The sequence below is a fragment of the Mastomys coucha genome, unplaced genomic scaffold (assembly GCF_008632895.1).
Source record: "Mastomys coucha isolate ucsf_1 unplaced genomic scaffold, UCSF_Mcou_1 pScaffold12, whole genome shotgun sequence".
Taxonomy (NCBI): Eukaryota; Metazoa; Chordata; class Mammalia; order Rodentia; family Muridae; genus Mastomys; species Mastomys coucha.
The window spans coordinates 31,752,999-31,769,536 of record NW_022196894.1 but is presented as its reverse complement, the minus strand read 5'-3'; the positions used below and the strand labels follow the sequence as shown (position 1 = coordinate 31,769,536).

The window sequence follows — 16,538 nt, the reverse complement described above, 5'->3', positions numbered from 1 at the left end:
TGAATGTATCATCCAGAGAATCCTCATTATTCTGTCCATCATACAGCCTTCTCCAGATGTACATTCCAGTATGAGAAATACTAAGGAAAGAAAAATGTAAATAAGTTCCTTCTAGAAAGGCAGAGAAAGCGGGGATACCTGTGTACATAGTTTTTGCGGCCAAATGTATTGATGTACTGGCCTTACACCTCAGGGCGTAGAAAGCAATAGGATAGATTTACAACTATTTCTCTATTACTGGAGCCAAATTTAGGCAAAAGCATCGGAGGTGAAAGGACCTTTCTGTGAATATGTCGCCATGTTAGGAATCTTTGGGATTTTCATTTTAGTGATTGGAGTCAAATGTTTCCCATACAATGTTATTATGATAAATACCAGAGAAACGCTTACAGACCTAATGACCATGTAAACCAGTAGTTCCCAACCTTCCTAATGCTGCAACCATTTAATATAGTTCCTCATGTTGTGGTGACCCCCCCACCATAAAATTATTTTCGTTGCTACTTTATAACTAATTTTGCTACTGTTGTGAATCATAAAGTTAATATCTGTGTTTTTGTTATGGTGTTAGGTGATCCTGTGAAAGGGTTATTCACCCCCCACAGGGGTCATGACCTCCAGGTTGAGAACCTCTGATCTAGATCAGCTATATACAGATTAAGATCAAGCAGCCAGCCATGTGTGGTGGTGCACACCTTTCACTCCAAGCACTTGTGAGGCAGAAGCCAGCTTTATTCTACATAGTGAATTCCAGGCCAGCCAAAACTGCCCATTAAGACCCTATCTAAAAAACACCAACAACTAGATCTCATGTGTTTTAACAGTGACCTGATACTTTATCTGGAAACATTTAGTTTGAAAGAATACAATTGCTGGACTGTGGAAGAATGGATTGAGAATGAGTTTTCCATCTTGACACAAGGCAACATAGAAAAATCCTTTGGGAGTCACTTTACACATACACAGACTCTTATACATATTTGACATTATTCTGTTTCTCAGTATACAACTCCTAAAATCATTGGAATCTCCCAAATAGTGATTCTTAGCATGCTAATGATAGGCTGAGGGCTGGCAGCCCCTCCCTCCTTCCCGGTGGGTAGAGTTCACCCACCAGGATTACAGATTTTCAGCTTTACCCTACAACTTTTAGGGAGAGTAGAGGGGGTGAAAGTTAGATTGGCCAGCAATTTAGTTGACTATGTCTATGTAATAAAGCTCCCCTAAAATCTCCAAAAGAGATCAGAGTTGAGAACCTTTGAGAACCCCAATTCAAGCAGGTGCCTGAGAGATAGTAGTACATCTAAAGAGGGCATAGAGGTGCCATCGTTAGTGCCCTAGAATCTCGTCATCTGTGCTGTTTGATAGATCTTTTATAATAAACCAGTAAGCATTGTTCCCCTGAGTTTTGAGAGACACCAAAGTACATTAGTCAAGCTGGAAAAGGAGACTGTAGGCCCTAAAAGGGAGGCTGTGGGCCAGGAAGTGCATGCCATTAATCTCAGCATTGGACAGGCAGAGGCACTGGGTCTCTGAGTTCTGAGTTTGAGGCCAGCCTGGTCTTCAGAGTGAGTTCCAGGACAGCCAGGGCTACACAGAGAAATCCTGTCTCAAAAAAACAATTAAAAGGGGGGGGGCGTGGGGAGAGCACCTTTGGGAACCTAAGTTTGTGTGCAGTTAGTAAAGCTTAGGAATAACAACTGGGGGCTTGTGACTGGCATCTGAGGTGACAGAACTGGAGACTGAGCCATCAACCTGTGGAATCTAATGCTCTCCAGGCTGACCGTGCCAGAGCTGGCACCTAACTGATTGCTGGCTTGGTGTGTAAGAAACAACTATATATGCGTCTGGTGTGAGAAGCGTCTTGGGAATAGAGAGAAGCAGACTTTGTTCTCTCTGCTCCCCTGTCCCCTGGGTTGCAGGCTAGCTCTTCCAATCCTCTGTTTGGGTCCTCGGGGACAGTAAACCCACAGCTAGTAGGACTTTCTTCTCTTTCTGTCGAAGAGGTGTAGTCCTTTACCTGCCATTGAAGGGAACTGAAACGAGGCTACATCAGTGTTTTGTGCTTGGAAAATCAGAGATGACAGTGCTATGAATCCAGCCCTGAGACACTTGAGCATGCTTAGCACAGGATAGCCCCTTCAGAAGCCTGGAGCCTTCACAGCAGGCCAATGAAGGCAGAACTTTTCTTCAGATACAACATAAAAGTTAAAAGTGTTAAGTAGAAACATCATCAACGGGAGGCTGAGTTTCAAAATGAGCTATATTAGATGTAACACACCCCTCCCATATTCTGCCCATGTTCTTCTCAGTATCTTCTGTGTTGCTTGCTAATGAAGGAAAAGATGGCGTTTGTGTAGACAGGGAGTTGTTAGGATGCCTGCAGTGAGCAAGCTGTCCTGGCTTTTCCCAGATTTTATCTTCAGGACAGCAGACAGCACTCACTCCTGAGCTGCTGGACCCAGGCTGCACAGTGACTAGAACACCTGGAGTGACAGAGCCCTGGCCCCAGGGGGACGCTGGGTCCGTCAGAAACTCCCATTTGGAGGGAGACCCAGAGGAGGTACTTGTCATTGCTAGGGAATGGCCCATGTGTTAAAACTTCCATGGACTGAGCCATGCAGAATTTGCAAGTTGCAAAATGATACCTATAATATGATTATATAAAAAACAAATAGGACCATATTTGCATGTAAAGTAAATGGCATGGATGTGAACAGGGCATACCAACATCAGGCTGCCTTTTACTCTAGGATGGGAGGAAGGTGTGAGATTGTAAAAATAAGTAGCCACTTTCAGCTATATCTGAAACCTTTCATTTTAAAAAAAAAAAACAGATGAAGCAAATATGACAAAATTTGTATATTTTGATAAGTAATTAGCTGTCATTTTTCCCCTGTATTTTTCTTTATTTAAAAATATTTTTCCTGGGTAGTGGCGGCACACACCTTTAATCCCAGTACTAGAGAGGCAGAGGCAGGTGGATCTCACTGAGTTTAAGGTCAGCCTGATCTATACAGTGAATTCTAGGACAGCCAGGGCTACACAGAGAAACCCTGTCTTGGGAAATACAAAGATATAAAACAATTTCATAGTAAAAATTTGCCTCAGGAAATTCACTGTTATTTTTAATCTTGTAAACAAGTTGCAGATAAGGGAGTCTCATCCACTTGAGGTGTCCACAGCTCCCACACACTTAAAACCAGTCCTCAGGGCAGTTCCTAACGTCAGAGGAAAGAGCATGCGTTGACCCAACGGCATGAGTGGCCCTGAGTGGTCGAGGGGATGCCAGGTTCCAGTCCTAGGTTTGTTGCTAGTTTATGACTGTGGCTCTGTTGCTTGACCCGCATATTTATTGAGTAAATTTGAAGATGGTTTTCAACCTGGAAACTTTGTCAATTATATAATGGCTGGGTACGATTATATTAAAATGTTGAATAGACAAGCAGCTGCATAGTCCCCTCATCACAGAGGCTAAGGAATCCGTGAGCTGAACATGTATAGAGAGATAAGGCTAAAGGTGTGTGCTGCAAAGCCTGGCCTGGATTTGGGTTTTTGATTCTGCCACTGACCTTGGTTCACTGCAACCCTCTCATTTTTCTATTTCCCAACACGGGAACCATAATTCGTGTAACCTACCTCAATTACGACGACTGGGAGAGAGACAGGGTTATTGTTGTAATTGGTGTGAATTAGCCACGGAACTGTCCCTCTTACTGGGAACACATTTCACTAATGTGGCCATTTTACAGACATGGTGTGGGCATAATAACCCCGAAGACACAGCTAACTAGGCAGCTGTTTCTTGTCCAAGTAATTCCACTTTCTTTTACAACTAGGCATTTTAAGTGATTTAGGCCAGGCTGGCGCATGCCTTTAATGCCAGTGCTCAGAAAGCAGAGGCTGGTAGATATCTATGAGTTTGAGGCCAGCCTGGTCTACAAAACAAGTTCTGAGCCAGACAAGGCTACATGACAAGACCCTTTGTCCCCCATCCCACTTCTCCCCTCCCCGCAAAAGTGAAAATGGCTGTCTTGTGATAGGGCACCGGCTAGATGATGAGTCACATATCGCTTCTGACTTGGTGGTGCTTAGCTCTCTGTTAAATGATTCCACTTGTTTGCCTAAAACAAACTCGAAACAACATTGAGAATATTTTAGAGATTTCACTCTCTACTCTTGTATATTTGCCATCACTTTATACAGAAAGCATAAAAAGCAGATGTAAATAACAGCCAGGGAAGAGGAACGGCCATTCCTAACGTGCATCTGGAAATGAAAGCCAGGCTGTGGGTTTACCCTGGAACATCATCTGCTTTGCTTGGTCACTGAGGCACAGTTAATGCAGTTGAGACTGTTGCTTTGCTGACACAGCATATGCTATAAATCTAGGTTTTGAAAACTTGGAGTCAATTGCATCCCTAGGGCCTCGTGAAGGAGGAGAGCCTGCTGCGTATCTGCAGGGAGGCCCTGTTCCTGGGGCTACTGCAGATGCTTATCACCCATACCAAATGCTTGAGAAATAATGTCAACACAGCAGACCACAGCCAGAGAGGAATTTTCTGAGATAAGATTACACCTTTGTCCTTAAAGAGATGCCAATGAATCCCCAGATGTTCCCTGAGCAGAGCAGCCCTGTAGGTTCTCCTTCATACCGGGGGAATTTTAGGAGCTCTGTGTTTGAGAGTTCTAAACACAGATATTCTGTCGTTGCCCACAAGGCCCTAACAGCCCCTTGAGAAGTGCCCCGGCAGGGTCAAGGCCCAGCAAGCCCCAGCATGGAGCTCAGGGTTATCAGCCCCTGTGAGATTCCGGAGCCAGTTCTCCCTTGGCAACTCCATTTGTTAATTTCATTTCAGGGTTATCTCTTCTGCTCTGAGGGTTTCCTAGGCTAGGTGAGATCTGTTGTCCAAGCCTAAGGCAGAATCACACAGAACCATGTGACTCAGTCTCCGAGTAGGTATGAAAAGCCACTAGAATACCATTTACATACCCAGCCATTTATTCAGTTTAAATACCAGTTTGCAAACTGCAGAAGGGGTGGAGGTCAGCTATCTCAGGACCGTGGTAAAGATCATTCGTGACACCGTCACCTTTAATTTGTCTTCCAAGCGCTAACAGTATCATAGTCTCTAGCCTGGACACAGCCCTCACCGGACTCTCTGGATCTGGATTCCAATCCCTTCTTCCCAAGATAGTTAGTTAGTTGTATATAGTTGTATAGAGCTGCCAGATTAATTTGAAAAACAACAAAAAAGACAAAACAAAAAACAAGCAAACAAAAAAAAAACCTACCCTTTTTCTGTCATGTCATTTCCCACCAGAATCTCAAAGTTCACAGTCCAGTCTACTATCTACTATCTTCCCAAATGTTCCCTTCCGCCTAGTTCAATCCCCACGGACCTTACTCCCTGGAAAGGACCTGCCTTGAACAGGATAACTTACCTTCCATTGCCCTGACTCTGCTTTTGGTTTTGTCATCCTACTCTTTGGGAGCAGCCCTTCCCCCCAACATCTCTTCTCTTAAAACTTTTCCAAGCCAGTCTCTCCTACCCAGTTATGACCCTCCTCTGAACTCAGCTCACTTATCAGGAGAGTCAGTCCATACCAGCCTGCTGGCAATTAATCACACACGGCTTCGTGAGAAAATCTTTATCTCCTATGCTCTGTCTTGATGTTCCATTCTTTTCTCTCCCTCCCGACTTCTCTCTGCTGGTGTGCATGTGGGGGTGTGTGTGTAGCTAGACAAGAGGTCAGCGAAACTGGAGCCTGGATCTTATATTTTTAGAACTTACTCTCTACTACACTCTCTGTGACGTTGTTACTGGTTAGTGAGTCTTGCTGGGCATTTGACTTGGGTGCCGATATGCTTCTGTTGCTGTGCAACTTCTAGAAGTCTGGGGACCCTAATTTTCTCAGCATGAGTAGAACCAGAAAAGCCATCACTGAGCAGCTGGAGCTAGAAGAACAGCTGAAGTGGGCTTTAAAATCTCGTCTTTGGATTAGTCAGGTATTCTTGAGGCTAAACTCTGGGCATGTAGTGCTGGTCTCCTCAAAGATTAGCAAGTATTCAGATGTCAGGAACTGAAGGAGTTCAGTAAGGATTGTCTTCCACACTCTCCTGTGCTGTGCTCTCTCTAGCTGCCCCACTCCAACAGTGTGGCTTCCTCAGGTTTGCTTTGCCTGTAGTCAGTGGGAACTCAAGTACTGGGCATGGACAGGTGTGAAGGGCCAGTAGATGGTTTATTGCTCAGGTCTGGCTGAATGGCCAACAGATCTCACCCTGTCCCTAGGAGCTGTATGTCCTTGGGCAAACTGATTGATGTTTCTAAATGGGCAGTTTCCTCTTCTGTAAAATGAAGATAATAAGACAACCCCTCCACCTCATTGTCAGAGAATGAAACAAGATGGTCCAAGGGAAATGCTTAGACTGTTGCAAGCTCATTAAAGCATTGAGATAGTCAACAAATGCCATAGCAACTTACAGACAATATCCTGATTTCTCCTATTTGAAAGAACAAAGCAAGCTCTCTTGATCTCCAATCATCGGCCCTTTAAAACAAAACAGAATTCCTCTGCGCCCTGTCTCTTCCTCTCTCAGTCCTGTGTAATGATCGTGCCCCCTCCATCACACCACAGCTGCTTTTTTGCGAAGTCACTGGTGACGTCTGTGTAACTAAGTTTAAGGTTTCTTTGGTCTGACCTCTTGGCCTATCAAGGAGCATCTGACACAGCTGACATCTCCTTCCTCCATGCAGCCTCCTGGGCAGCTCCCGCTCTCATCTCCCCCTGCCTCTCTGACATTTTCTTCGCTTTCTCTTCCTCCTGCCTCTTGCTGAGTCTCCAGACTTCTCTGTCCCCCACATCCATGCCCCTTGGTGTTTTCATCCATGGCTTCCAGCAACATCTCTTCACTGTAACCCTGAGTCACCACCAGCTGACCAACACTTTCTCCCCCGAGCTCCAGGCTTGAAGTCTAGCGGCTCCTCAGCCTGTCTGCTAGTATCTATCTAAGAGCATCTCAAAGATGCCTACAACTGGCCTCCCTTAGTCTACTATCAAAGTCATTCTTCCCATACTCTGCCTGCCTCTGAAACTTTATCCTTTGTCCTACTGTCAAAACACATCCAGAGTCTGATCCCTTCTGATGACCACCAGCATCCCTCAGCTGAAAGGAATATGGTGGCCTCCGAGGCAGTCTGTTTCCACTGTCCTCAATCAGAAGTAAGAGTGACATTTTAGTATGTATGGTAGATGGTATCCATCTTCTGAGAATTTTCCCTGTAGGTAAATACAAAGGTGTCATCCCATTGGCCACCTAGTCCAAGTCGTCCAGTCCCTTTTGCTTTCACTGACCCCCTTGCTCACTGCACTGAAGCAACCCAGCATACCCCACATTCTACCTTGGAACATCTGTACTTGTTCATCTTCTGGTTGCCTGCATTGGCCTTTGCCCTTACCGCCATTAGGTAAATCACGTCATGATGTTTTGCCTCAGCTACTGTTAATTTGCACCCTCTATTCTCATCATTTCCATCATCACCCATCACGATCACCATCACCGTCACCATCATCATCATCATTAGTTTTTTTCTTTTTTTTTTTATTTTAGATATTTTCTTTATTTACATGCGAATTTCTCCATTCCCAGTTTCCCCTCCAAAAAACAAAAAAACAAACAAAAACAAACCCCTGTTGCCTCCCCCCTCCCCATGCCTGCCACTCCGCCCTCAAGACAGGGTTTCTCTCTATAGCCCTGGCTATCCTGAAACTCACTCTGTAGACCAGGTTAGCCTCCAATTCTCAGAGATCTGCCTGCCTCTGCCTCCTGAGTGCTGGGATTAAAGGCATGTGCCACCACTGCCCAGCCCAACCTTATTTTTTAATATGGCTCTTTTCATTATCTATGATACTTTACCTATTTTGTTGTTATGGTCTATTATATTTTCCATAAGAATATAACCTCTATGGAAGCAGGAGCCTTTGTCTCCTGTGAGTTTCTGTTTCTATAAAACCTGGTATGGCATCTCACATGTGAACATTTAAATGAGTGTCAACTGTGTCCTGCTGTCTCTTGCCTGGGTCCACAGCTGGCCTTGACGTGTCTTTTGCCTTATGATGTAGCTCCCTGAGGGTGAAGCTGTCTTACTCAGCAGTTCAAAAGCTGGCTTTAACAGGGTCTGACATCATGTCTCTGTCTGTTCTTCCTCCTTAGATTCATACTCTCATTCCTCCAGTGAGAATGGAGGCAAGTCCGAGTCCGTGGCCAACCTGCAGTCTCAGCCCTCCCTGAACTCCATCCACAGTTCCCCTGGTCCCAAGCGCTCCACCAACACTCTCAAAAAGTGGCTGACCAGCCCTGTGCGCCGCCTCAACAGCGGAAAAGCAGACGGAAATATCAAAAAGCAGAAGAAAGTCCGGGATGGGCGGAAGAGCTTCGACCTGGGATCACCCAAGCCTGGGGATGAGACGACCCCTCAGGGAGACAGCGCTGATGAGGTACTTAGCAGGCCACAGGAGACCCCCCAATATGCTTCCCTCCCAGTCATGTGATAAGCGGGTCTACCATCTGTAGTATGATATCAGTTCTTGAGTCTTGACTACCTTGATTTGTGCCCCGTTCACAGGCTGATAAGCACTGTGACTATCAAGTAGACAGGAACAAAAGTTTGCCAGATCCAGAGATAGGAATCTCTGGCCAGTCTATCTCCTGCCTCTATGGAGGACGACATCAAAACTGGCTAGACACAAAGTAAGAATTCAAGGCCAGAGACTGTGTCACTCTGAAAACCAGAAGCTGAGCTGCAGCTAAGTGTTTTGAGCAGTGTCACCTGTAAAGCGTGCTCTGAATGGCAAGCAGTGGTAGTGGCCTCCTTTAGTCCCAGCACTCGGGAGGCAGAGGCAGCCGATCTCTGAATTTGAAGCCAGCTTGTTCTGCATACTGAGTTCTAGGCAAGCTGGGGCTGCACCCTGGGACTTTACCTCAAAGAAAGAAAGAAAGGAAGAAAGAGAGAGTGGGGGAGGGAAGGAAGGAAGAAAGAAAGAAAGAAAAAGAAAGAAAGAAAGAAAGAAAGAAAGAAAGAAAGAAAGAAAGAAAGGAACTACCAAGGGAAGCTATGAAGACAACGTGAAGGCCACAGTGGATAAGCCTTCAGCTCACTGAGGAACTTTGGAGGCAGCTGGTGACAATGCCATGAGACCTCTGACCTCATGTTGGTCACAGAACACTGGGTTCTTGTAAAGCTGAGATTCTATAATAAAAATATAGGGGGTGCGTTTTGGCTTGGGGAATGAAATGCCTGCCATGTCATCTGCAGAACTCACCAACTCCAGTCACTGGTGAAGCTGGGAAAGTCTTTCAGATGCAGAACCAGCCTCTGTCTTATAATTTTGTTCCATCTGTCATTTCTCAAGTTAAAAATGGCATAAAGCCCTGGTGAGATTTGGATGGTAGTTTAATAGCCCTTCCGGAAAATTTGAAGTTAGGCGTGGTGTGGTGACATACACTTTTCTGTAATTCTAGCACCTAAGAGGCAGACATAGAAATCATGAGTTCAAGGCCAGCCTGGACCCTGGGGGGGGGGGGAAGGAGTGGGGGTTGGAAAGGGAGGGGAAAATTAGTTTTATAAAAACAAAACAAAACAAAACAAAACAAACTTCCAACCTTCTCCCTTCCTGAGTATTTGCCCTTAAGAAGTTTTTCTAAATGTCAAGTCTTGACTTATTGGCATCTTTTTTTTTATTAGATATTTTCTTTATTTACATGTAAATTTCTCCTTTCCCAATTTCCCCTCCAAAAAACAAACAAAGAAACAAACAAAAACAACAAAAACAAACCCCTGTTGCCTCCCCCCTCCCCATGCCTGCCACCCTACCCTCTCCCACTTATTGGCCCTGGCATTCCCCTACACTGGGGCACAGAACCTTCTATTGGTGTGGCAGTACCTAATGGTGTTCTTTTGTTCTAGAAGAGCAAGAAGGGTTGGGGTGAAGACGAGCCAGATGAAGAGTCACATACCCCTCTCCCTCCGCCCATGAAGATCTTTGACAACGACCCCACCCAGGATGAGATGGTAGGAGCTCTGCTGAGATTTCTCTTCCTGAGTACGTGAGGCAGGAATCAGCGCTGCCCTCCCCATCGGTGCTTTCCCTTCTTGAGCCCTCAGTGACAGGGATGTCAGTGAACAGGTGTCCTCCCCCACAATCATGGAGGCTTGGCCTTGTTCTGGGCCATGTAGGGACATGCAAAGATCAGTTAAAGTAGGAATCTGCCTGGGAGTGCACCAAGAGTCCCGTGGGTCAGTATTTTCATGGGTCCGTATTTGTAGGCAGAAATCCTGAAAGGAATGGCAATCGTTGCGTAATGCTTGACGCACAACCTGTGTTTTAGTGGTCTTCTGCATTCGTCTCTAAAAGTCTAACCACAGTCACTTCTCCCTGAGCCAGTGCAGATAAAACTCTGCCATCTCAGCACGTGGGGTAGAGATGCTCATGGTAGAAAGGTTGTTGTCAATCATGGAAAAGCAAAGCATATCAAATTGCCACAGCCTTTTTGTTTTGTGAAATGTTCTGCTCACTGCTTGGAAAGGTCCATGTCCCCCCTGCCACTAATGCCCCAGTGGTCAGCTCTTTCTACTTGTTCCTGAGTGGTGCCTTGACTGTGGAGGTCTTGACTCCCAGGCACTGACCCGCAACGTGGGGCTGCTTTGTTTCTTTTGATACTATGTAGCCTTGTCCAGCCAGAAACTCATTATATAGACCAGGCTGGCCCCAGTTTTGCAGAGATCCATTTGCCTCTGCCTCCCTAACGCAGGCATTAAAGGCATGTGCCCCCATGCCGGACTGGAGCTGTTGTGGTGGTGTCTCCTGGTTTCCCTTACAGCCATGCCTGGGCTTCTTGGGTTTTTCTTGTCTTACATAGTGGCTTGACTCTGGTCACTGAGTCAGAAGTTGCAGCTTTCAGTTGCACTTGCCATTGTTTTCCTGAGTTTTTTATGGTGGTAGTGGTGACTCACCTGGTTGTCTCTGGCTCTCACTACGTTCTTCCCTGTGCCCTATACTGGGGAAACCTCCTTTGAGTTAGCAGGCCGAGCATGTATAGGCATCAGGCTTCATAGGCTCTGTTTATGGATGTTCCAGCATGTCTGATTTTAATTCTGTCTGCTTTGCATTTGGTTAACCTATAATAAATATCCAAGGTCTTCCCCTATGTAGGCTAGAGGAAGAGCTAGAGGATTAAGATGCAGCCGCCTCCCATTGTTCTCACCCTAAGAAGCACACAGTTGTGCCCCTTTCTACAGAGAGACACTAGTTTGGGTCTAGTTTGGACCCTAGTTTCTAGGCCAAGTTGATGCTGAGCCATTGAGAAAGAAAACAAGAGAAGTATGACATTGTACCCAAAGGGATTCTCAGAGGTGGAGATGTCTGCACTTGTAAAATGCCCTATAAACAGTGTGTGTGAGTGTGTGTGTGTGTGTGTGTGTGTGTGTGTGTGTGTGTGAAAGAGAGAGAGAGAGAGAGGGAGGGGAGGGAGACAGACAGACAGAGAGACAGACAGACAGATAGGGGCAGGGGCCGGGGCGAGGATGATAGAGTTCCCAGGTTCCATTGTCCGCATAAAATAGGCCATGAACCCTCTCCTGGTCCCCTTATGCAGTTTCTTGGCGGTGAATGGATGTCAGGCTGTTCCTGGATAATTTTTAACTGAGAATACAGACTTACCCCAGGCATCTATGTGGTCCTTTTCTTGGTTGTACTGAGTGCATGGTAGTAATCCCATTTTAGACACATGAACTCTCCCCACGCTGGCTTGTTCGATTTCTGTCCACTTGTTTTTTGTTGAAGTATTTGGAATTAGAATAAGTCCTACCTAGCACTCCTAGCATTCAGGTAGAATTGAATTCATTGAAACAATTTTGATTTGAGGAGACAGAGACTTACAAGCCCTGGCTGACCTGGAACTCGTTTCATAGACCAAGCTGGCCCTGAACTTGCTGCAATCCTTTTGCCTCTGCCTACTGAATGTTAAAACTCCAGGTGTGCCCCACCAGCCCTGAAGGAACTTTAACTGAAAGTTCAATCATTTGAAGTTCAACAAAGACTCTTGTCCCTGTGTCGTTTTTCCTTTGTTCATGAGTGTGGTTGTTTCCCACTTCCACTGTGTATTGGGGTCAATGCTTTATCTATTCCGACTTTGTAGAATCTTATTAGAGTCACCTGTTCAACCTTAACTTCAGTAACTGGAGGATATTTTGCTGACCTGTATGCTTCATAATTGCCATGAGCAGACCTTTGTGGGACAGCCTTAAGGTGTTTCTGGTCTTTGTACCTCTGAGTAATACCCCTGAAGATCACTGTGTAGATCCAGCTTCTGTTCTTCAAACATGTGACTCTTGAGTGAGTTTCCAGAAGCAAGATTACCCAATCAGGATTGTAAGTAGGTTTTTCAAACTGATACATTTTTCCTACATTCTCTCTCTCTCTCTCTCTCTCTCTCTCTCACTCTCTCTCTCTCTCTCTCTCTCTGTCTTGGCTTTTCAAGACGGGGTTTCTCTGTATAGCCCTGGCTGTCCTGGAACTCACTCTGTAGACCAGGCTGGCCTCGAACTCAGAAATCTGCCTGCCTCTGCCTCCCAAGTGCTGGGATTAAAGGCGTGCGCCACCACTGCCTGGCTGAAATTATCTTTTCTAATTGCATTTATTTGATATCCCCCAATCTTAAAAGCAAAGACTTAAAGTTCTTTCTGAAACTCTTCTCTAACCTAAAGGGAAAAACTGAAGCTGGCCAAGCCCAGGACATTGCTCTTTCTATGCTCATAAGTAATTCTCCTCATGTCTCAGCCCGGGAACACCACTGCTGTCTGCTCTGTGCCCTCTGCCCTCTGCCCTCTGCCCTCTGCCCTCTGCCCTCTCTCCTCTCCTCCCTCCCCTGATGCACCGGACTAGAAGCACACACATGAATACAGAGCTAACCATCTCTCCCCTAGCTTTACTACAGGAGGACGGAAAAGGAAAAGCAAGCAGACTAATAAACAAAGGCTCCTTCAGTGTGGGGGAGAAATACCCAGCCACTCTACACACAGCCACTCCACAAAGCCTTGCCACTGGTCCAGGGGAAGTTCACAGAGAGACCTGTAGTTGAGTCTCCCTTTGCTATGAGCAGGGTTTCTGGGAGTTCCAGCATGTGACACACAACTCTTTGGGGATCCTTACCAGTGCTGGGGGTGTGTATGTGTATGGTGGGAGGTGGAAATGAGGAGGGAAGGGAGGGAGAAGATATGGGGAGAGGTATCAGGCTTGCTTGACACACAGTGCCAATCCAGAGCTAAGACTGGATGGAGGCAGGACTTTATCTCCTTCACCCACATTTAAGCCTGGAATTGCTCCTACCTTCCAGACCATGAAGCAGCAGCGGGCTACCGCAAAAGGCTGAAACCCTGATCTCCCTCAGAGCAGTTCCCCCTGTTCTGCTATCAGTAGGCATAGCCCTTGCCTGTGGGTTTCCTGAGGGATCCAATGACTCCTCCCGTCAGCCTCTAAGGAAAACCAGGCCCATTTATACTTTGTCACTGACCAGAATCCCTCACAAGGGACATGCAGGCCTACCTCTACCCGACTAACCACCCCCATCTCCCTCTGTTGTCTCTGTCCTCTGAACACTAAGCTGTGCTTTCCTAACTAGAGCTTTGGAGCGCGTGGTTTGCTTCCTCACTGCGTTCCTCGCCTTTTGCTAATCTGCTTTTCCTTTGCTGTCCATGTCTTGCAGTCCTCTTTGCTAGCAGCCCGGCAGGCTCCCACTGACGTGCCTACTGCTGCAGACCTTGTCAGTGCAATAGAAAAGTTGGTCAAAAGTAAGCTGGTAAGTGGGCATGCTGGAGGCAGCTCCGAGTTATCTCTCACCTCCATGTGGCTCGCAGGACCTCCAGTAGGGCCTCAAGTCGGTCACCCACATCCTAGTTTCATGTATTCCAATTGCATATAATGGTGTTTTCTAAAAAAAAAATAAGCAAATAAACCGCCCTGGGGGCCCTTTCAGCTTTATGTGGAAATTGGCATAGGAAATCAGCAGGGCCTTTAGTGCTGAGGTGGACAAAAGGTGAAAAGTTTCCAAAGCAAATAGACTCACTGAAACTGAGTCCAACTGGTCCCTAGACACGTGGCACTCAGCTGCTGATGGATGTGTTTCAGGCTAGCCCTGAAGCCACTGTCCTGCGCTGCTGAGACAGAGTGTAGTCTGGGTGTTTTAAAGAGCCAGGACGTTTTATTTAGAGACTCCCAAAATTAGAAATTAGAAACTGATCATAGGGGAATAGAAACATGTAAATAACTGTGCCATGGAAAATTAGAGCCGGATGTGTCTCTGTCATTGGGGGAAGGCAAACATGAGCCACCAACAACTGGTCTAGCCTGTGGCAATCTTATGGGCCAATCATAATTCCACAAGGAAGGGCAATTAGCCTGAGCTAGATCAGGATTTCAGTGGTGTGCTAATGCTCCTCCCCAGATAGCTTTCCTGGATGCAGCTGTCTCTCTGCCCTCATCTTTTTATGTGCAAGCAGTAAGACAGCGGTTGGAAGCGTGCTCCTGTCTTCCTCCATCGCCCATGCCCCCTGTTTGGCTTTTCTGTTACTTGGTTGAGTCACTGTTCTTCCAAAACTAACCCTCCTCCACTTGGCCCAGGGATTGGAGGATCATGGGGCATCCTCTCTCAGGCGAGAGGCCTAATGGTCGCGAGTACAAAGCAAATGGTGGCTGTAGATGTTGGTTCTGGTAAGAAGGCAAGCTCTGGGAGGCTGACCCCTTGCATGCCATTTCCCTGTGGACTTTTTTGTTTTTTTGTTTGTTTGTTGTTTTGTTTTGCTTTTTATTTCCAGTCGCCACTTTGGTTTTCCAATGTCACAGGTTTGTCTTTCCTCTCTCAAGCTTTTGTTGTTTTCTCTGGAATGGTCTCCCTCTTCTTTTTGCTTATCTAATGCACAGTAGACCTTCAGGGTCCCACTCAATCTCATCTCACAAAGGCTTCCCTTGCCAGTCCTAGCCACATTTCCTCTGAAATCCCACCGCAGTTCCCGAAGCTCCATGCTGTCAGAGACAACTCTGTTGTTAAAATGACCGAGTGTTTCCACTTCTCTCCCTGTTTACTAGTTATTTCAGGCAGTATTATTTCTTTTCTTCCATTAATATATAGTAGTAGTCTTTTACACTTAATAGGCTCTTCATAAACACTTGTTTCCAAAGATCCATATCTGCCTCTATTTGGGGGTGACCTTTACCCTGACTTTTACCATTGCTAACCTTCACACTGTTGGTCCCTGGTTTATATGGTCACTGGATCTAGTGTTAGACCATGAGCAAAACTACTGGGGTGCCCCACAAAGGCAAATGTCCCAGAGAAAAGGAAGTATGAATTGAGGTTACTATTCACAGGCCTGATCACAGACTCTCAATAAATAGCTGCTGAATAGCTGCCCTTTCTGTGGTGCGTTTACGATAAGAGGAACATGACCAAAAGAGGAACTTTTCCCACCAATAATTACTTCTTGAAGATCTACACAGAGCCGTAATCTTGGGGGTATCTTAGCATAATGTAAGAAAACAAACATATATTAAGAAAAGAATGAGGGAGCGGTGGTGTAGTGGCTATTCCTGGTTGTCAACTTGACTATATCTGAAATGAACTACAATCCAGAATTAGAAGGCTCACCTGGCCCTAATCTGGATGCTGAGAGATACAAGTTTCCAACCTGAATCTTGGCATGGAGATCTTGAGGTATAGTGGCTATGAATCCCAGAGGATTAAGATAGAAAGATCTATGAGTTCAAGATCATCTGGGATTAAAGGTGTGGTGGCATAGTGGCTATGAATCCTAGAAGATTAAGACTGGAAGATCTACGAGTTCAAGCAGGGTCACCTGGGGTTAAAGGTGTGGTGACACACACCTTTAACCTGGGCCACACCTTTTGCTGGAGACTTATATAAAGACATTGGAAGAAGGAAGGCTCTCTCTGCTTCATCTGCTTGCCCTGTGGGACTGGAGCAACTGCTGGATCCTCGGACTTCCATTCACAGCTGCTGCCAACCATTGTTGGGAGTTGATTGTTGAGAGTTGGACTACAGACTGTAAGTCATCAATAAATTCCTTTACTACATAGAGACTACCATAAGTTCTGTGACTCTAGAGAACCCTGACTAATACAGGTGGTTTGGTTTCTTAGGATTTTCCCACCAAATTTTAATTCTTTTTCTTTTTTTTCCTTTTTTCTTTCCCATCCCACTGTGGTGTCACCATGGAGCAACAGCAAATGAAGGATATTTCAACCATGTTTGAAAACACTAAGTTGTTTTTTGACCTCTAAGATGTATTCCTATTTATTCACCATTAGCTTTTGGCTTCAAAGAAAAGAGGCGAAGAGCTCTTTAAAGAGTTCTAGGTTTTTAATAGCTGCGTAGTACTCCATTGTGTAGATGTGCCACAATTTCTGTACCCATTCCTCTGTTGAGGGACATCTGGGTTCTTTCCAGCTTCTGGCTATTATAA

At 45.8% G+C, this 16,538-nt stretch overlaps 1 protein-coding gene across 23 annotated transcripts in view; it reads left to right on the top strand.

Annotated features, from left to right (window-relative positions):
* Nucleotides 1-16,538, top strand: part of Kalrn (kalirin RhoGEF kinase) — a 604,914-nt gene that overhangs the window by 511,792 nt on the left and 76,584 nt on the right. For 14 of the 23 annotated variants that reach the window (XM_031363740.1, XM_031363737.1, XM_031363736.1 and 11 more), the window contains 3 exons: nucleotides 8,216-8,499; nucleotides 9,969-10,073; nucleotides 13,766-13,858. In XM_031363740.1, the coding sequence (XP_031219600.1) occupies nucleotides 8,216-8,499; nucleotides 9,969-10,073; nucleotides 13,766-13,858 (482 nt within the window). The remainder of the gene's footprint in view (nucleotides 1-8,215; nucleotides 8,500-9,968; nucleotides 10,074-13,765; nucleotides 13,859-16,538) is intronic. The other 9 variants (XM_031363731.1, XM_031363744.1, XM_031363754.1 and 6 more) reach the window with 3 other exon arrangements.